The 23,325-nt window shown below is 32.3% G+C and overlaps 1 protein-coding gene and 1 long non-coding RNA gene across 2 annotated transcripts; both read left to right on the top strand.

Annotated features, from left to right (window-relative positions):
* Positions 1–203: 203 nt before the first annotated feature.
* LOC141380094 (uncharacterized) lies at positions 204–22,348 on the top strand. The gene is made up of 4 exons (XR_012397517.1): positions 204–357; positions 1,317–1,507; positions 19,191–19,341; positions 21,499–22,348. It is a non-coding gene; the product is annotated as an uncharacterized lncRNA (long non-coding RNA).
* On the top strand, positions 7,641–11,798 carry s100b (S100 calcium binding protein, beta (neural)). Its single transcript, NM_001002552.2, has 3 exons — positions 7,641–7,672; positions 7,946–8,114; positions 10,775–11,798. The coding sequence occupies exons 2-3, from the start codon at positions 7,977–7,979 to the stop codon at positions 10,922–10,924; spliced, it is 288 nt and encodes a 95-aa protein (NP_001002552.1). The 5' UTR covers positions 7,641–7,672; positions 7,946–7,976; the 3' UTR covers positions 10,925–11,798.
* Positions 22,349–23,325: the final 977 nt, after the last annotated feature.

The following is a 23,325-nucleotide window of genomic DNA, read 5'->3' as shown; positions in this document are numbered from 1 at the left end:
ATAGTTATGATGTCTATGTTAACGTTCCATCTAAAGCTAAATTGGCTGTTAAACAAAAACAAAAAATTACATTTTACACTTTAAATAATTATTAAATGTTTTTTTTCCCGTATTCAATTAATATTAATTTAATGCTACATTACTAAATGTATTACACACAATTAAAAGAAAAAAATATATAATAAGAAACCACCAAAAACATTGACACAATTTTCCCCTCATCAGGCAGGTCATGTGATTTCCGCGCGGTAATAGATACGACTTCCCACGCGGCAGCTTCTTTTACAACGTTAAATGGCTTAGATTCTGCTGCCTGAATGGTTTATCTGTGGAAGCAGACCAGACGAAACACAACAGGTAGGAAATACGGGTCAGATTAGGATCCTACGTGTCCAGACAGAGACATGTGCTTAACCCTGCAGAGCGTTCAGAAATAAGAAAAAATGACAAGTCTGCCACCTTGCGGTTTAGCTCAAGTATTGTAGACGACCATAGCCTAAAAACAGTAAATGCATTCAAACAGCACAATATTGCATTTTGCCAAAAAAGCTTTTATAACAAATACCAATAAAAAAAAAAAAATCTAAAAAAAATTAGAAGTACATTTTAATGGCTAATAATGTGGTTTAGGACGCATTTCATGAGGATTTATTTATTATAGGAGTTCACAAAAATGAGCGGTTTTGTTATGTTGAACACAAAAAAAGATATGTTGAAGATTGTTGGAAGCCTAATAACCATTGACAAAAAAAAAAAAAAAAAAAAAAACTATGGAAACCAATGTGTACTGGTTTGCAGCATTCTTCATTATACCTTTTTTGTGTTTGTTACACGGTTACAGCTTCAATAGTACAAACAATATAGAGGTCAGGTTAACGGTTTCAAGCATTCTTCAAAATATCTTGTGTTCATCAGAGGGGGAAAAAAGTAAAACTGATTTGGAAAAAGTCAAATTGTGACATATTCATTTTTGGGTCAAGTATCATTAGTCAAAAAGGCCAAAACAACAACAACAACAGTATACTTAAAGGACTATTAATAAAAGAAACATAACTTTCAGAAAAATCATATCAACTTCAATAATGTTTTTTGTAAATGAGGTTAAGACTAAAATATTGAAAATAAATCTTTGATAATTTTCTCTTTGGAGTTTTCAAAGAGCTGGATTGTGTTTCTAACGTGCTAACACAATAGTGGCGATGCCCTCTTGTGGTCATATAAGGAATACTTTTCAACTACGATTCGGATGAAGTAAATGTCAACCTTTGATTTTTTTAAAGCTTTTCATATTAAAAACGGATGATTTTTTTTATTAGAGCTTGAGGGAACCGGGACTCTCAGCAGCAGCACCCGGAGATCTGCCCTCGTCCGTTACCGTGGCGCATTTCCAGCGATGACTCAGCGTTTGGCGAACCTTTCTGGCTCAGCGAGAGGCGGGGAAAAACCGCCACTGCAGCGCGGCAACAGGTCATCGCCAACGGCAACAGCCAAAGCGACAGGAAGGCTAGTGAGTCTCGCTGGGTGATTTGTATGGAGAGAAAAGTTCACCTGAACACTTGCTTTCAGCGCCTCACACACAATAAACGGACGCGAGTGAATGTGGCCAAACATACTAAATTTCCCGTCAGATCAACCACCCGCGAACAGAACACACAAACTCCCCTCCTTAACGTTCATAAGGTCAGACGATGAAATGTTAGCTCTTAATTGTCTTTGTAAATCTTTGGTCCTCCTTCCTTACTGCTTTGCTGTGAAAGTCTTACTGGTTAAAATTAGAAGAAAAAGCATAGTTTACTATCCGAGGTGGCAAAATAGTTTTTAAACATTAGCAGGATACACAGAATATAGGCTAATTAGCACCGAATGACTTTAGTCGATTAACTATTGCTGCCTGTTTGGCAAAATGTATTATTTTTGTCAAATTCGATATATTAATTTTTATAAATTTAGGAATACATATGTATTGTAGAAAAGAAACATTTAGACCAGAAAATTCTCAGTTTTTTTTTACTAATGACAATTGGTTAATTCTCAGTAGTTGTTTTTTTTCTTTTTTTTTTACTGGATTTTAGGATTTTTATTTTTTTTTATTAGCTGGTTCGAAAAAAAGGCTACATGACAACATTCTTATTATAAATTTGGAAGAATAACTATATAAGCATTTTGTTAGCATAAAATGGCTAAACTTTGTTGTTTTCAGACATTCTTGGGTTCCTTTTATACAATGCATTATATTTTGACGTGCTAAAAACCTTTTAAAATGGTTAAACATGTACATTATGCCATTTTAAATAGATAAAAATAATTTCAAAGACATACATTTTGATAATTGTCTTTTTTTTAAATCCAGACAAACATCAACAAAACATCAGCCACAAAAACAGAGATTTTATGTCTTAATTGAATTATCACATTTTTACAATTTAAGTTTAGTAATTTTAATAATATAGTATGTTTTAACTAAAATATGTGACTTTAAATACTTTATTAAAAATCTAAAACTAAAAATTAAGCAAAACATTTCCCCAATCTACACTTTATTATTTATATCTTAGATAGATCAGCCTACATTTAAGCCAATTAATCTTTTTTTTTTTTTAATTAAGGCCCTATGTCTAAAATCCCACTAATCACTGCAAGAAATGTGCACCAAGAAATCTTTAGCTCCACCCACTCAAGTGAAATGATTCAAATTACATAATCTTCCTATACACTCTTCAAATACTAAAACAAAAATGTATATTTTGCAGTAAAGATTTTTGTAGTGAGCAATGGCATGTTGTCTACAGATATCAGTAGTAGGTTCAACAGTAGTCAATGAGAGCATGTGATGCTGAGCGTGGCTGGAGCCCAGAATCCAGAGGCCACAAAAGCTCATTTATTCACTCGATTTTACAGAAGCGATTATTCACAGCCAGACTACGACAAACACAAACAACAAACACATTTGATTTTTTTGTCATGGTGGTAATATTACCACCACCACCACCACAACTACTACAAATACTATAAATAATAATAATGATGATTATGAGGAACTATATTATAATATTATATTTAATTATGTAGGGTTTATATCAAAACTTATTATATAATAATAAATTCAAATTATAAATATAATATAATATATTAATATAATATAATAATTCAATGTAATAGAATTTTCATTTGTCAAATTTAATTATGTTTATAGGAATAATTCTAAATATTATTATTACTGTTATTATTTAATTCATTAAAATTAAACAATGAATAGCTTAATTAAACTGTTTTATTTTTTATCATTTAAATTATTACTTATTACTTTTAATTTGATAAAATTTACTTTAAATTAATATTAAATGAAATAGTGTATACATCAAGTTAAACATGCTTTATATATTATTAATTTCAAAATAAATATTACAATAAAAGTATTTTAAAAAATTACATTTAATGTTTTTTTTTTAACATTACAGGAATTTTTAACTGGCCACTTATTATTAATTAATTATTTTATATTTTGTTATTTTATTTATTTGCATTTAATTTTAAATAATTAATTTTAATGTTATTTTTAAATTACATTCTATTTAATTGTATTATTTTTATAATTATAAATTTTATTTAATTGAAATTTTTATTTAATAATAGGGATCATAAATTAAGGATATTTACCAAGTTTTTAAGCTTTAAGTATATACTTAAAATGTATTTAATATAGGAAGGAATTAAGTTTAACTATTAAAGTGTCTCATATTACTTAGAATTTTTATTATTAATTTAATATTTAACTTATCTACATTTGATTCAACAGTTTGGGGACATTTGCCAGGCAAACAAACAACAACACAAACATAACTCATATTATGCCATCATATATATTATTTGAATAACTTATTTAACTTATACTTTCTGTATGTTCAATTTGGATCAATTTAATTTAAATTTATATTTAATTCATTTTGTTTTGGGGACATTTGCCAGTCAGCAAGAACCAAACAAACAAACACACACTGTATAGCTGAAGATGATTGATTAATCACGGTCAGACAACACAACGGTGCTGATGATTGAACAGACACTCACTGTAATGAACAGATCTGCACTCGGCACATATAGAGACGGATTGAGAGATGGATTATTGATCTGTTGACGGCTGGTAAATGCATCTGACCCCAGAGAGAGGCCGTCAGGACAGCAGACCCACACTAGACGCAGTGTTTGCCATCAACAACAGTTTGCTTGTGCTGCGTGGATCAGGCCACAAAGACACATTTATTATGGCGGAAAAAAACGACTGTCCGACAACCGGCAAGCGTCCGGCGAACGCCAGGAAAAAAAGTGGGATGGAGGATCGTAGCGCCCCGTGACCGCATTCCTTTGAGCCTCCTCTATTTTATAATGGAGTTCATGACAGCAGATTTCACTCATTATGGGACAATTATAGAGAAATAGATGTAAACAGTGCAACTATATAAAACATCATAATACAATAATATTAAATACTGAAAATATAATTCAATAAAAATTGGAAATAAAATCATTACATGTAATATATATATATATATATATATATATATATATATATATATATATATATATATATATATATATATATATATATATATATATATATATAGTTATACAACAGTTTTGTCTGGTTCTTCAATCTGATTGGCTGATAGCCGTGATATATTTAAGTAATATCAGCACCCGTACAGCCTCTTTACCCTTTGTGTATTACTCCGCCCACATACAGCCAGCAAAAAGCAGACACTACAGATCTAAAGGTTAAAAGATGTTTGCTCAGCTGTTTAACTGTCAGCTTATGATTTGAATCCAAGGCGGAAGAAAGTACAGTAGTTCCTCATACAACAGGGTTTTTGAGACTCTCCATGTTTGATTTTGTTTTTATATACTTAATTATGCTGTCAAACTGTTGTATAAACGCAATATCACACAAGTAGCAGTGCGATATGGCTGTATATCGGCACTGGTGGGGGCACTATGGCACTCGGCCTGCGGCCTCGTGTCTCGTGCCAACTCGTGCCAATTGTCTGTATTAATATTATTAGTAGCCTTTAATAAAATTCAAACGGTCAATGATTATATTGCCTTATTTATGTACAATATATAGCAACACATACATAATATATTTGATATCATAATTAATAATAAACTTAAAAAGCAATTACTATAATATTCATTATTATTATTTATTCAGTCAATAAACATACATTGTATAGAAACAATAATAAATAAGCAATTGCATATTATTAATAGCTATAGTAATATATTTTACATAAAAAAATCACACTTTCATTATTATTATTGTGATTTATTATTATAAGTAGTAGTATTAACTGAAATATGTATTTTAAAGAAGATTATACACACTCAAAAATGACGTTTGTTCAAACTACTTAAATAAAAAGAGCTGAAACAACACAATTCTTGATTTTTTTCTGGGCAACTTAATTGTTTTATGTTCACTTCACTTATAAATAAGGTAATTATAAATGAAGTAATAAGTTAACTTCATTCCTTAATGTTTTCCCTACACAAATCGATTGTGTGGAATTTATTTTTTACAGTGTAAGCTAAAACTCCCTGAAAATGTAGAGAACATCATTCAGAGTAGTGTGTGAGTCAGTGTTTGTCTCAGTGTCAGAGCTGTTTAACAGTCCGCTGGTGTTTAGGACACACGTCTGGCCAATTCCATAACAGAAAAGGATCGTCTGATTAATATGCCACACCACTCACTTCCTCTCAAACACACCATTGTCGTCCACCGAGACGCTTGACAACAAAACACTTGTGTGCGATTATGGGCAACAGAACTTCGGGAAAGATCAAAAGCAGAACAGAAAGAGATAAAAAAAAAAAAACAACATATACATGCTTATGGCCATAAAACCAGATTACGGTATAGAAAAGAGGATTACTTCGAAACATCACAATACAAGGCTTAAGCTTCTGAAATTGAAAAACAACAATAAACTGATCATTAAATTGAACTTATTATACAGAAACACATTTTTCGACTCTACAAAAAGTTATGTTTTGCATATCAGAATAGAAAGGGAAAAATATATAAAAGTATATGAAGAGTTTATGAAGAGTACATTAAAATATAAAAAGTTCATTAGCAAAAATAGAAAAGTATTTTTCATAAATATAAAAGATGATTTTTGAAAATTAATAAAAACAGAGGTATCTGTTTTTTTTTTTTTTGGCAAATTAACTCTTTATATTTACTTATAACCTAAAGTGAGAGGACAAGACAAACTTTATGTTTAGATAAAATGATTTTATTTGGAAAACACAATTAAAGGACAATGAATCATCAAAAAAGGGTTGTTCAAACAATAAGAACACTTAATACGATATTTATAAAACTGAAAAACAACAAGCTGCTAAACACATTAATCATAAAACAAAGCTTTTTACTATTAAAGAATTAAATTGTTAAAATAGAAAAGGAAAACAACTAAACATTTGAAGAATCCATTTGCAAAAACCTTTGCAACAAAAAAATGAATAAAAACTGAGTTCTGTTTTTGCATATAAACTCGTATAGCTTGCTTATGGCCTGAAAAAAAATTTATGTATTGAGAACAGACTGAAAGGACTGAATAAAACATTAAATAAAAGAATAAACAGCCTGATCTCACGAGAAAACGTAAGTATTTTAGGTTTTGTGAGTTTAGTGGCTAATTCAAACGGATTCGTACGAGTTCAGTAATACGAAATTGTGTGATTTTAAAAAGGAGGCGTGGCACCCAACCCCTAAACCCAACCTTCATTGTGCGATGAGCAAATCATATGAAATTGTACAAATTAGATTCAAAAATCAAAAAGTTATGAATTGCCATGAGATTGTGTTGGAATAAACCTGTTTGGAAACAGTAAGATTTGTTAACATTTTATGTGTGCTAAGAATTATTATTTAGAACTTTATTTTTTTATCGAAGTATCCCCATATGTAAAATATATCACATTTTCTACAATACATGAAGACAAGAAAATTCATCACTAATAATTGTACGAAATCCTTATTAGTGATTGTGTACCAATAGCTGATCATAACAGAACAGCAAATCATCATATTATATCATATTTCCAAAGGATCATGTGACACTAAAGACAAGTAATGATGATGGAAAGTCAGCTTTGAATCACAGGAATAAATCTAATTTACAACTACAATCAATAAGGAAACAGTTTTTTTTTAATTGTAATATTATTTCACAATTATTACTGTGTTTTCCATCAAATAAATGCAGCCTTTGTGCACAGAATTGGCTACTTTAAATGATTACTTTGAAATGAAAATCATGAAAGGACAATAAAATACTGATAAAACAATAAATACACTTAATATAAATTCTAATATTAAGCTAAAATGGCATAAAACTAATTAATTATTACAGTAAAAGTTTATGCATGTTATAGCAGAAGTCGCAAGTGTAACACTATGAGTGTGTGTGTGTGTGTGAATATATTCACCCCTTTGTTCTGGACTTTAAATGTGTGTCTAGTGGAGTGAGAACAAGTTAAGAAGCTGATTGGTCAGATCCAGTGATTGACAGCACAGAATCTCAAATCTCCAAGCTCCTCCTTTTCAGACCTATAAATGGACTCTCATCTCCCTCTGCAGAATCGCCTCTTTCTGACAAACTCTCTGCTGGTAAGTCTAGTACGTTTTTATTTATCATTCCAATGTTTTTAAAGCTTATTTTGCTCCAAGCTTTTCCAAACTGAGGATGAAATTGCAAAAAAAAAAAAAAAAAAAACTACATAATGACTAGAAATGTGTTTGCAAAAGTGAAAGACAGAACGAAACTTAATGGTCTATAAAATTGCTCCGACACTTAAACTTGTTTGCAGACATTTGAGGGAAAAAGTTAAACAGCTTGAAATTGCTATCAAGCATTTTTCACATTTTTAGTAATTATTCCAGGAAACGTTGAGCGTCGCTGCAGCACATTAAGATGTCAGACTTAGAGAACTGCCTGGGAACCATCATTGAAGTCTTCCACAAATACTCGTCGAAAGAAGGAGACAAGTACAAATTAAAAAAGAGTGAACTCAAGGAGCTGCTCACGCATGAGTTTCCAACTCTCACTGAGGTAATTTTTTTTGTTTTTGATTCGAAAACTTGGGAATATGTGTTTTATAATAAAGTGATTGTCAGAACTGTGTAAAAAAATCTTTGTTTGCTAGTTATTGTGTTAAAAAGTGTAAAATTTATACTAATTTATTATGATCATGCCTAATGAACAACTCTGGAATTAATGTTTCTTTACAAAGTCGACCAGAAGGTAACAAATTACTGGTGTCAAATTGTAAAATTTATGGAAAGAAAATCACGTAATGACAATAATGAACTGATAATGTTCAAGTTATGTAGATTTAATGGTTGTGTTTTTTATTTTTTTTATATATATAAAAAGATATACCGAAGAATGTTGGGAGAAAAATGCTATTGACTTTCATAGTATGTTTTGTTCCTACTATCGATGTTAATGGCAATATTCCAACATTTTTCAAATTATCTTTAAGTTTCAGACTACTGTCAAGCTGTCAAACTATTCTTCAAGCTGTCAAACTATTTTTTAAGTTGTCAAACTATTCTTTAATTTGCCAAACTACTCTTCAAACTAACTTATAGTGTTCAACAGAAGACAAAAACTCATAAAAGTTTAGAACCACGCGAGTTAAATTGACATTTTTGGGTGATGTGTCCCTTTGAATATCCACTCATGCTTGATTTTTCAACTTTTATTAAGGTAAAGATATTTTTCACTGTACACTTTTTAAAAATTGTGTAAATAGAAGAAAAATGGGTGTCAAAATATTACATATTGACAGTTTACAACAGAAAAAAGTACACACATCTATACTTAAAGGGATATTTCACCCCCCCAAAAAATAATTTACTCTCTATTTACTCACCCTCAAGTTGTTCCAGACCTTTTATGAGACTCTTTATTCTGATGAACACAAAAGAAGACATCGTGAAGAATGCTGAAAACCTGTAACCATTGACTTCCACAGAATTTGCTTTTCCTACTATGGAAATCAATGGTTACGACTTTACAGTTTTCTTCAAAATACTTTTGTGTTTAATAGAGGAAAGAAACTCTAACCCTTAATTTGTGGGTGAAATATTCCTTTATTGAAAAATGACCTACAATTAATGTTTCTGTACAAGGTAGACAAATTATGAAAGCGAAACAAGATGAAGTACTGTACAAAGAATATTCAAGGAATGTTTTGGCAAATTTCGGAAGCACTAAATTAATCGAGTGTCTGCGTAGTTTCAGACTTGTATTGAGGTCAACGTTTTTGTTTTTTCACACTACACTGTCTTGAAATATTAGGAATGCTTGATTAGTTATCACAGCTTTATCCCAGCATTGTGTCAGTTGTGAAAAAATGATTTCTACTAGGCATAGGACAATAACTGGTTTGCCTTGGTTTGAAAAAGTCAAGGTTTTAAAACCGCTAAGATTTTCTGTTATACCGTTCCTAAGGTATATGTCAGGGTTGTTTAGTGTATTTTTTCTGTGTTTTTTAAAATTGAAGACTGCAGAAGTCAATGATTTATTTGAACTATTTAGCCTGACTTTTGCTTTTCCAAAATATTATAAATGTTTCCTAAAATAAAATATACTGTGTTCAGATTTTTAGTTTTACCCAAACATTTAAAATTAACTTATTTTAGAGCAGTTATCACAATACTGTGATACTGTAAAACCCTGGTATTTTTATCCTGTCAGAAACTTATACCGCCCCATGCCTAATATCTACACAGATTTATTGTGTTTGTGAATCTTTCCATGGTACTTAAATTTAGTGTATTTGTGGGTAATAAATGAGACCTTACAATGAATGTTTTCTCTCATAAAAAAACAGAAAGCCAAACTTTAAGAATTTTAAAATGAACATACAATAATAAAATATACAATAATAAACTCATGAAGTAAAGTGTGGGCGAACTGATAAAACATTACTTTTTTTTACTAAAACCTTTCTTTTTCCCAAACTATACTTAGTTTTGAAAAATTAGCAGCGCCTTGTTTGTAATTATGCCAAGTTGTTTGTCAGTTGGTTTGAAATTATGTGAATTGGTTTGTAATTATGCTGAAATTGTGTCAATTGCAAGTGTCTACAAACATTTGTTGTGTTTGTGACTGTTTCCAATGTACACAAATCTGGTCTGATCATGCTTAATGAACATTGAGGGTTTCTTCACATGATAAATACACAAGGTGAACAAATGTCAGAAAGTCAAAGTATTTTAAAATAAATAAAAAAAATATATATAAGAGTGAAATTGAGTGTGGACGAATGAAACATGGATCTAGGAGCTGCATAGCACACACATGTATATCTGACTTTTAATAAAGTATTTTTTTTCACACACATCTTCCTAAAAATTTTCAATCAAAGCTTTATTTTAGAATTAATAATAATAATAATAATAATACCTTTTATTTATAGGCACCTCTCAAAGCACTCAAGGACACCTTACAGTATATCGCAAGCATGTAATAAAAATATAAGCTGTAAAAAGCAATAGACAGGATAATAAAACAGCAGAACATTAAAAGCTATCCTAAACAAAAAAAGTTTATCTGAAATTAAAGATTGGAAATAGTATCCACTTGGCAAATGTGCAAAGGCAGAGAGTTACATAACTTTGAGAGAAGCTACGACTTTTTTAGCTAAGCCGAATTAGCCAAATTCGTGATTCTGAAGGTTACTCTCTTTTTGTCTCCCCTAGCAAGTGAAAGACCAAGCTACAATGGACAGTTTGATGGAAAGTTTGGACACCGATGGCGACTCGGAGTGTGATTTCCAGGAGTTCATGACCTTCGTCACCATGGTTACCATCTGTTGCCATGAGTTTTTCGAACACCATGAAGACGAATGAGTCTAAATAAAAGAAAGTAGTTTTCGTAGTTTAATGAGTCTCAATACATTTCTTCAGTAAACTTTACTTCGTTCTCATCGCATTAGGATTGTTTTATTGTTGTTGTTTGTTTGGACAGAATGTACATGCAGCTTGTCTGACAATTTAGCTTATTTCTGCTAGACTCGAAAATCAGTTCGTAATTTATTACAAAGCATGCTTCTATTATTTTGGCTAGACATTTGTTTCAAGACATGGCCATCATAAATCTCATCGAGTGGAATGCGGATCCAGGTGTTTTACTCTTGTCATTTCAATTCCAGGCTGATTGTGAAATGTTTTTTTTCTTTTGATTAGCTTCAGACTATTAGGCTGCTATTGACTTTTGTCAGATTGTTCCGGGGCCTTAGACAAATCACACTGTGCTTTAAAAAGACCCACCAAAGCGAATTATTCTTCTGAGCATCTTGTATGATGTTTATGACCATCCATAAATGATGTAGATTTGCAAATCAATCCCATACGAACTGTTAGAATGAATGTTTATTATGTCTTGAATGCCCTATTATTTGTGTGTTTTCAACTGTAACCTACGCTTATAGTCAGTGTTTCGAATCTTCTGCCTTTTTCATGAAAGAAATAAGATTTAAAAATAAATGTGTTTGCCACAGTTTATATATATATATATATATATATATATATATATATATATATATATATATATATATATATATATATATATAAGAACAATTTACACCAAAATCCAAATGAATAAAGACCTACAATGAATGTTTCTTTAAAAGGTCAATCAAAAAGTGAACAAATTGCAGAAGCCAAACTCTTAAAATTCTGGAATGAAAACTAGCTCAAGAAAATAAAGAACAGATGACATTCAGTAATGTGTGGACAATTTTATGAAACATTGATTGCATTAGTTTTAAAATATATCTATCTATCTATCTATCTATCTATCTATCTATCTATCTATCTATCTATCTATCTATCTATCTATCTTTATAATTTCATTTAAAAATAATGTTTGATGAAAATATATAGTCCTATCTATCTATATCTATCGCTTTTTCATTCAGTAAAAAAAAAAAACATTTGATAAAACTATATATAGATAGATTGGACTATATATTTTCATCAAACATGTGTCTGCTGGGATAATTGGAAACTTAATTAGCGATAAAGGGGTCAAATGTCTGGTGTAGCCTACATGTCAATCATTAATTAGGTACTTGTAATTTAAAGGCATTTGTGAAAAGCATCCGGCACTCGCTGGGATACAGGATATAATTGATCATTACCTTTTATAAAACCAAGAAAGTCGTTTCCTAAATGTTCTGGAGTTAAGCTTACCTTACATTCTCTTTCAGGGAAAAAAAAAATGTCCGCTTCCTCAGCTCCAAACAACCGCGTGTCCCTTGTGACTTCCATTGATTTGGGTGTCCCGCAGGGATTCTCATTACCGAGCACAAACTGTCAATACGGAGGCCTTCACATCCGTGTGCTAATTAACGGATCAATGGCCGCCCCTACAAGACCCCAAAAGATGATAAATATTATCTCCACACGACTTTCTTAAGAACAGCTACGTGCTTTATCTCAAGTTTGTTTACATTTAGCGGTTTGGAAATCTGCCATGTTTATATGCAGTATACATACCCAAACAAACAAATACAAGTGTGTTTGAAGGACATTTGACTTTTTTTAAGCTAATCACGGGTTGTTGTACTAAATATAACCGCTAGGTGGCGGTGTTGTGCCGCGGCTGCACAGGCTTGGGAAATGAGAAATGCGTCGAGTTGAAGAGTGGACGCAATATGATTTTAAAAAAAGGCACTGGATTTATTTGACAATGCAATAAAGCATAAATAAAACATGATAAAGAAATAAGTGTCCGCGGTATTTCTAGAGTGAAAGATGAGAGCCTAAGGGTGATTACTTTGGCTGAGCAAATGAAACGAGGCGCTTGGTTGTGTGTATGAGTGTGTGTGTTTAGCCAGCTGTGCGATATGGCCAGTCTTTTAGCATCTCTCAGTACTAGGTAATCTAATGTCCCATGAGGTCACTGGACTTAACACCAGGGTAAACTGTATTATATCTGTTTCTATCTATCTATCTATCTATCTATCTATCTATCTATCTATCTATCTATCTATCTATCTATCTATCTATCTATCTATCTATCTATCTATCTATCTATCTATCTATCTATCTATCTATCTATCTATCTATCTATCTATCTATCTATCTATCTATCTATCTATCTATCTATCTATCCATTTATCCATCCATCCATCCATCCATCTTATATAACAAAAATGTGAAAATCTGTTTATCCATCCATAGTTCGTCCGTTTGTCCATCCATCCATCCATCCATCCATCCATCCATCCATCCATCCATCCATCCATCCATCCATCCATCCATCCATCCATCCATCCATCCATCCATCCATCCATCCATCCATCCATCCATCCATCCATCTATCTATCTATCTATCTATCTATCTATCTATCTATCTATCTATCTATCTATCTATTTGTTTGTCCATTCATCATCAGTCTGTTTGTCCATCCATGCAACCGTCCATCCATCCATCCATCCATCCATCCATCCATCCATCCATGACTGTCCGTCTATTTGTTTATCCTTCCATCATTCATCCATCTATGCATCCATTTGTCTATCTGTCCGTCCTTCCATCCATCCACTATCTATCTATCTATCTATCTATCTATCTATCTATCTATCTATCTATCTATCTATCTATCTATCTATCTATCTATCTATCTATCTATCTATCTATCTATCTATCTATCTATCTATCTATCTTATATAACATAAAAATGTTAAAATTACATCAACGTGAGCTCTGGTGCTTCTCATTTGGAGCGAGCAATGAGCAATGATTACATACATTCATTTTCTTACATCTAGATTCATTTTCTTTCCATCATTAGGGATTCAAGACAGCTTTGAGAACACTTGAAAAAGAGAGAGTGGAATGTAGAGAGAGAGAGAAGAGAGATTGAGTGACTGTATATTTGTTATACAGGCTGTTTTTTGCTTGCGCCTAGTGCGAGAGATGCAGACAGAAGGCGTTTTAATGACATCCACTATCACGGATAAACACTTCTTTGATTATATAGATGCCTCAAGATGGAACATAAGTGCAAGAACCTCTCTGCAGGTGCCAGCCAATCACTGATTGACTGTTTATGTCTATGTGTGTGTGTGAATATACAGTGCATTCTGCATCAGGGAGTGCAAATCCTTCCCATTAGATAATCATTATCTTTTCAACAACACTAACTATCACGGTTATCTCCTACATGACACAATGCAAAGGTGTTGATTTAGTTATATATATATTGCAAACTTGTAATTCCAGGTTTCTGTCATCACTGTTTTGCTAATGTGAAATGTGTATCTTCAGCACTGGATAATATAGTCAGTTTTAAGTGCTGTAGATCCCTTGGAGCTGGAAACTTTATATATAGTTCAGCCAAAAATGAAAATTTGCTGTTAATTTACTCACCCTCGGGTCTTCCAAGATGTAGGTGACATTTTGTTCTTCAGTAGATTATTAAAGAAGAAGATTTTTAGCTGAAACTGTGGTCTTTGGCGATTCAACGCAAGTTAATGGCTATAGGTAAAGAGTCAAAAAAGATGATGATGCCTTGAGACCCTACCCAGCTAGCACAACAGAAAAACATGTCTATAAACAAATGTCAAAATTAAAATGTGATGTCATTTTCACCTTCATGTAAAAATGACAAAAAACTGACACCTAATATTGGCAATAAAAACACGTCAACATTTTCTGTAATAAATTTTTACAACTCAGGCACATTCTAAATATGTACACCTATATACATTTCTGTAGAACGCCAAACACTTCCCAGGAGCTACGTTTTTGAGATATATCCAGCTGCAGACTCGCAGACCCACACAAGTTTCAGGCACACACACAATCTAGCATACACAATCTAGGCAAACCGTATCCGCTTGTTAAGTGTGACGTCACGCGAAGTGGCTTCCGGGTCCAAGCGCTCTATTCAGCTGAATGGGGAGACCCATGAAATGGTAATAATAAACGTTTACAAAGTGATTTAATACTTTCGAAAATCACGATTGCAATATACATGTCCATGCCTAATATCCAATGGCTAGAAAGTGATTTTTTTTTTTTTATAAATTGTAAAAATGTTGGTATTTGTTATGAAGCAAGCCCAGAGATTGTTGTGTACACTATGACTTATATAAAATTAACTTTAATGTGTGATATTAATTAAAAGTGATCATAAACAAATGATTTCTCAACTCAAATGAATGGCGGCTTGGACCCGGAAACAGTATTACATAAGTCACCACCTAACAAGCGGATATGGTTAATGACAGATCAGTATTCTTCTGTTTTTTTTTTCTTTTTTAACGATGACTTACTGCTTAGAAGCACTATCGCCACCTACTGAATTTCATAAATTTGGTAATTGAGCGTGCTACGATTGCCATTTATTAGACTGGGAACAGTTTAGGGCTTCCCATTTCAGTCAATATTTCATTATATTGTAACAATCATTTTAACATCTGTGCAGTTTTAGAACTCAATTTATGTAAATAAAAATAATTAGTTAAACACTTATGACTTTATTCATTTATCCACATACAAAGAAAACATAATAGGCCGTCTAATTGTAGGATGACGTGTAATAAACTAATTTAGGATCTTAATGTTGTCATACTTGGTTAAAATAATTTTTTAATGAACAATAATGTTTGTATTAATATATTTCTTGCAACTATAATTACCAGAAATTACCAGTACGTTATGGTTTAAAACACTATATAGCAATATAAAATTAATATATTACTAACTATAAATTACTACAGTATTTAATGTAGGAAATCATTAATAAAAAAAAGGTCATTGGAAAATTATGCAAATAAATACTATTAAATTGCTGGAGTAAAATATTAAAAAATTTTATACATGTATTAAATTTAAAAAAGTTTTGTATTACATATAAAAATGTATTATAGCCTATACATATTAACCTGCTATTATTTCATTCATTATAATGAATCCATTAACTCAAATTATGTAAATAGAAAGTATTAGTATCCACATAGAAAGAAAACATAATAGACTAATTGTAGGATTAAGTGTAATAAACTAATTCAGGATCTTAAAATTACTACAGTATTTAATGTAGGAAATCATTATTTTAAAAAGTCATTAGAAAATTAAGCCAATAAATATTATTAAATTGCTGGAGTAAAATATTATTATAGTGTTATACATTTATTTATTAAATTAATATTACAAATGAAGATGTATTATAGCCTATACATATTAACTTGCTATTATTTCCTTCATCATAATGGATCCATTCATTCATTCATTTTCTTGTCGGCTTAGTCCCTTTATTAAATCGGGGTCACCACAGCGGAATGAACCGCCAACTTATCCAGCAAGTTTTTACACAGCGGATGCCCTTCCAGCCGCAACTCATCTCTGGGAAACATCCACACACACAGTGTCATACAGTACGGACAATTTTAGCTTACCCAATTCACCTGTACCGCATGTCTTTGGACTGTGGGGGAAACCGGAGATCCCGGGGGAAACCCACGCGAAGGCAGGGAGAACATGCAAACTCCACACAGAAACGCCAACTGAGCCGAGGTTCGAACCAGCGACCTTCTTGCTGTGAGGCGACAGCACTACCTACTGCGCCACTGCCTCGCCCCATAATAAAAGTAAATTAATTCTGTCTAATTTAGATTATTTATATATCTCTAAAAAATGTTGTAGCAATGCCAGCAATCGAGTATTTGCTATATTGACTCTGTGAGATAATAATGACTAATCATCGATGATGACTGATTCAGCCATCTCGATCGGCATATTTGTGAAATAGTATATATTATTGTTTAAACGCTATAAATATATTGATGCTAATGTCCAAGAATACAATAATAACATTAACATCCATCGTAACCATATATGATTTGCCTAGATCGTGTGTGCTGGATTGTGTGTGCCTGAAACGTGTGTTGGTCTGTGGACCTGCAGCTGGATATTATTGCCGTTTTTGTTTATGCAAAAACGGCAACTCATCTCTGTAAATCAGCAGAGAGTAAATCAGCATACTATCATCTCAACAACATAGCAAGAATCAGATGCTTTGTTTCTAGTGAAGATTTAGAAAAACTTGTTCATGCTTTTATCAGCAGCAGGGTGGATTACTGTAATGGACTCCTCACTGGTCTTCCTAAAAAGACAGTCAGACAGTTGCAGCTCATCCAGAACGCTGCAGCCAGAATTCTAACCAGAACCAAAAAATCTGAGCACATCACACCTGTCCTCAGGTCTTTACACTGGCTGCCAGTTACATTCAGAATAGATTTTAAAGTATTATTACTGGTCTATAAATCACTAAATGGCCTAGGACCTCAATACATTGCAGATATGCTCACTGAATACAAACCTAACAGATCACTCAGATCATTAGGATCATATAAACTAGAAGTTCCAAGAGTTCAGTCAAAGCAGGGTGAATCAGCTTTCAGCCACTACGCCCCTCACTGCTGGAATCAGCTTCCAGAAATGATCAGATGTGCTCCAACATTAGGCACATTCAAATCAAGACTGAAAACACATCTGTTTAGCTGTGCCTTTACTGAATGAGCACTGTGCTGCGTCCGACAGATCGCACTATCATGTTTTTCTCTTCTTCTTCATTCTTTTATATTACATTTTACCTGTTTTTATGTTTTGTTTTGTTTTTACGCATTTTTATTATTTGTTTTTATTTTTATTTTACTTGTTTCTTTTATTTTTGTTTATGTAAAGCACTTTGAATTGCCATTGTCTATGAAATGTGCTATATAAATAAACTTGCCTTGCCTTATGCAAATCCACCAGAAACTGCTGTGTATGCTTTTTTAATATCTAAATTTCTGCTCTTTCTCCGTGAATCCACCAGAGGCCGCTATTGGTTGATCCGTACTGCAGCGTAGCTTTTGTTTTAAAGACGAATACAACGATACAAACTTCTGGCTACATAATTCACAACCTCCAGAAATGTATATAGGGGTACGTTTTCAGAATGAGCCTATGTTGGATTTCTTATGTGTTTTTGAAACCGATGTTAGAAGTCATTATGACACTGTTTTGACATTAAGGTAGTTTACATGCATTTTAGGGATACAAAATCCAGTGTAAATTTGTCATTTAAGCTCTCAGATGAATACAACGGTTATTATATGATATAACTCCATGTGTCATTATTTTGGTGGTCAAGAGGACATTAATGTGTGGATGTAAAATGGTCGTCAAGGTTTTGACATCAAATGTATTAGCAGTGTTTAAGCATGATGTCAATTTGATGCTGTTTTGACATTAAGGTGCCCACTGAAGTAAAATTATAACCTGAATGTATTACCAGGAGCCATGGTTATTCATTTTGTTTAGCTTGTATATGTTCTATTGATTCTCAAAGCATCAGTAACCATTGAGCCATTTAATATCTTTCAGAATATATACATGTTTTTTTACAAATCTCAAATAATGACCCTGGGGGTCCTTCCCCACCGCCCTCTTTTAAAGCCATATCTCAGTCTCTTTATGATGTTCATTGTTTAAATGAAAAGAAAAATGGGAAGAGGTCTCAAAAGTGAGCTGAGATGCTTTCCTGGGGGCTGCATGGATGCACATGATATGAGAAGCAAAATTAAATAAAGGCTGATTGTGTTCAGGGGATTATATCGGGGTTAGTCCGGCACGCTCGGCTGGAAACATGACAGCACAAGAATAATTAGCTCACCTGCAAATATTCCTAACTCACTTACACTGGCCGACTCTAGTGACCACCCTGATGGAAGGAAATGGGTGTGCGCTCGCATATATATGTCTGTGAAAATGTAAGAAAGAAAAAAGCTAACCCCAGGAGCTTGTAGACCCCAGCAGTGAGAACAGATGTCCTACCGTAACCTATAGCAGCCTGTGAATGACCTCTATGAGAGCGGGCCGTCTTGCATTAGCACCTGCCCTTGCTCACGGGGAGATGGAAAGGAAGTCATTTTAATTGGAGTATTACTTATGGTCCAGTGATTCATTAGGCCTTTAACCTCATCATATATTATATGCGTTTTGGAGAATCTAGGAATGGCCTGGAAAATATCTCAAGAGGTAAACTGGGACATGGTTATGAGCTTTTTTCACCGCAGAGAGCTGATTGGTTTGTATTTTTTTTTTTCTCTCCGGTAGGCCCCTTGGATCCCACACTTAAGCACTATGCGATTATTCCCCAAGCGGTGTCCTCCAGAGCACTGTACCACTTGTAAAGCAATAAAGACCTCTTGCAGGGGCTTCACCCTCCACCACGATGGCTTCCAAAGGGGATTTTGTTGCAGAAAAAGTAGGAGACTTCTCTATTTTTATTTCAAATTGATGGAGACCATTTTTAAAATCTGTTCTGACAGCATTTCAAGAAATGTATTTGCATATTATACTGTAATTTCCATAGTTTAAATGACTTATTTAATTTTAAGGGGCCATTAACCATTAAAAATACATGATTTGCTCATTAATCAACCTACCTTTTTCAAGTTCTATATTTATGTCCAAGGGAAGCTGAGAATCTTGCTGGAATGTGAAAACTTATTTTAAAATAGACATTTTTTAACTAAATCTAATTATTTAAAGTAGATGTACAGTTTTGTGGGTTCCATGAGACATTAAAATTAATTTATCAAGAAACACACAGTAATATTTGTTCTTATTTTACAGTGCAAAGATGATTTATAGTATTTATTACAGTTTACCTGGCTCTCCAGGAGGCCCCTTGGAGCCCACACTAAAGCAACATCAGATTATTTCCCATGTTGTCAATGACTTCCAGAGAGGATTTTGTAATAGAACAGTATACTTCTAGCTATTATTTTAAGGAAGTCACTGATTATTCTATTTTCTAGTTTAATTATAACATTTTTGGCAGTCACTTTATTAAAAATAAAAGATGTGGTAATTATTTAAGCAACAACACAACCTTTTGTAAACGTATAAATGAATGTATAAGTGAAGTGTCACTTTTAAGATCTATGTTAGCAACAATTCACCAAATTTATTTGCATAATTTTTCCTTCATTTATTGTTAATTTTAAGAGGCTATTGTCACATTAAAAGTACATAATATGCTTATTAATCAAACTACTTTTTGGAATTCTGTATTTATGACCAAATCAAAAGCAGGCATCTTGCTGAAATTATTTTAATATTTTTACTATTTCTACTTTTTCTACCTAATTATTTAAAATGAACATGTACATACAGTTCTGTGGGGAACAAAACTATAATGAAAATTAATTTATTATTGCCTACACAATAATATGTTTTTATTTTTAAATGGAAAGATGATTTATAGTATTTATTACAGTTTACCTGGCTCACCGGCTGGCCCCTTGGAGCCCAAACTAAAGTGCCACCTGTTAATTTCCCATGTCATCGATGACTTTCAGGGAGAATTTCGCAGCAGAACAGCCACTTCTTTGTATTAATTTAAGATGTCAGTGATGATGTTATTTTTTTTGTGTTTTAATCATTTCATTATATGGCACTCACTTGATTGAAAACACAAGACATGGTGATTAATTAATCAAATGAACTACCTTTTGTAAACATCTTGATAATAGATTTTAAAGAAATGGACCCAGTACCACTTTTTAAGATCTATTCTGGCAGCATTTCAATACGTGTATTTGCATAAGATTTCCCTAATTTAAATGGCTCCATTATTTAATTATACAAGGCCATTAAGCAATTAAAAATGCATGATGTGCTGATTAATCAAACTACTTTTTGAAATTCTACATTTATGAATAATTAAAAATGGGTATCTCACTGAAACCTGAAAACATCATTTCCTTCTCCTACATTTAAATATACACATACAAAAATTAACTAAATGTAATTAGTGATAAATTAATGAGGTAAAATAAATACACACGTGTACCATTCTGTTGGGTAACAAATTATATATATATATATATATATATATATATATATATATATATATATATATATATATATACATATATATATATATATATATATATATATATATATATATATATATATATATATATATATATATATACACAGAGAGATAATAATAATAATAATACGTTTGTATTTTAATAAACCATTTATTACAAGTGACCTAGCTCTCCAGGAGGCCCCTTAGACCCCACACTAAAGCACCATCTGATTGTTCCCCATGCTGCCAATGACTTCTAGGAAAGATTTTGCCGCATAACAGCTACTTCTTGTAATTATTTTAAAGAAGTCACTGATGATGCCATTTACTATTTTAATGATTTCATTTTATAGCAGTCACTTGATTAAAAATACAAGATATGCTGATTAATTAATCAAAAGCACTACCTTTTGCAAACGTGTAAATGCTCAATGATTTTGCCCACTGTTTCACATCAGCACCCCATGCAGATAAACTGTATTATTTTATCTCATTTGTACTCGGCTCTTACACGATAATATATTATTTTTCCTACACCAGATTCTGCTTTATCACTTTCCTAAGTATTGGAGCTGAAGGTTTGAAATAATGACAGAAAATGATCTGTCACACCGAGCAGCACAACAAGGGCCAATACTCCAAAACGTCACAACAAATTTCCCTTCATATCCAGCGTGTGCTTGAGCGGACCCACAGGACGCTCGGAAATGGGAGGCTCTTGTGTGGAAATGATGTTTTCTGCATTCCATGAGTGGCTGTCCTCCGAATTCATTATGCTTTTCTGTTACTGATATAACTGTGTCTCGAAGCAGAATATTTGTTTACAGCTTGCTCAACAAACAAGTACGCTGTTATTTTGGACGTTGAGTCTGGTTAACCCCCAAGTGTAGATGTGATTGTCTCTAAAGCAGACGAGCCAGGATTTCAGCTGCAGGATTGACCTCGGAATGAAAGTCCGGTCATATAATACTGTGATTTCAACCAGAACCGTTTCGGTAAGCCAAAGGCTTGCAGATTTTTATACAGAGAATATCTTTGTGCCTTGCAAGACAGAAATTGTGTTGATGCATTTATAGGAAGCATTCTCTTAGCTGAGCTGAACAGTTTATGAAAATATCTCAATTACTAAATGTTTATAATATTATATGTACACAATTAAACATATGCTCATTGTATGTAGGAAGCTAATTTTTTTTTTTAACAGATTACCCGGCTCTCCGGGAGGCCCCTTAGAACCTGCATTTTCTTCCAGGTTTCCCCCAGCTCACTGATTACATCCAACTGGGATTTTGCTCCACAAAGCGCTGCTTTTTTAATGAATATGAAATGACTTTGATATAGATATCTAGTGTAAAATCCTTTTTATTAAACATTAGCAGAAGATTGTTTGACATTAATGTTCTACCCTGAAATCATGTCAGACTGTTCAGTCCTTATATAAAGTATATCTGTATTTAAATGTGATCATTTAAATACTGAGACATACAGTACAGTACACCGAGCTCCAAATATATTTAAAATCTTGAAATTGTACACTTATGTATAGTTCTTACAATTAATCTGTGTTCATTATATTGTATTATATTTACCTATAAATAGGGCCAGATAGAATCTGTGAACATTTTTTTGCAATTTCTGCAGAGAATTTTGTAAAAAAATTTTACAGATTTATGCTGAATTATTTTGGAAGTATCATAACTAAAAACTTAATATATGAAACAAAGAAATAATAGCTTTTTAAATCCATCTAGATCCACTTATTTGGTAAACAAAGCAAGTATATCATATAATATATATCTACTAAAAGACAGAACAAATTACTTTACAAACTGTGTATTGCAAGTACATCAAATGAACACTTTCATATTAATCAATATTATTACTGAAATTAATTTTAAACTGAAAAAATATAAATGTACACATTTACACAAGTGAAAACATAGACTCAATGATGGGCTTAAAATTTGCAGAAATCTGCAGATTTCTAAATGAGCAGATTCTATGTGGGCCTACCTATAACATATGCTTATTTCACAGTAGGAGACCAACTGGTTTATGTTAGATTTTACAGATTACCTGGCTCTCCGGCAGGTCCCTTAGGGCTCACACTTAAGCACTGTTTTGCTCAGTTCATACATTTTAAACTACAGTAAATGTGAGGTAATTTAGAATTATTTTAAACAAATAAGGGCATAAACAGTACAGAACCATCTCTCTTTATATATATATATATATATATATATATATATATATATATATATATATATATATATATATATATATATATATATATATATATATATATATATATACACTATGAAGCTGATCGGTTAAAATGTTTTTTTTTTACAGCAGACCCCTTAGAGC

The sequence above is a fragment of the Danio rerio genome, chromosome 22, assembly GCF_049306965.1.
Source record: "Danio rerio strain Tuebingen ecotype United States chromosome 22, GRCz12tu, whole genome shotgun sequence".
In the NCBI taxonomy this organism is placed as follows: Eukaryota; Metazoa; Chordata; class Actinopteri; order Cypriniformes; family Danionidae; genus Danio; species Danio rerio.
The sequence above is the reverse complement of the archived record's forward strand: the minus strand, read 5'-3'. Positions and strand labels throughout refer to the sequence as shown.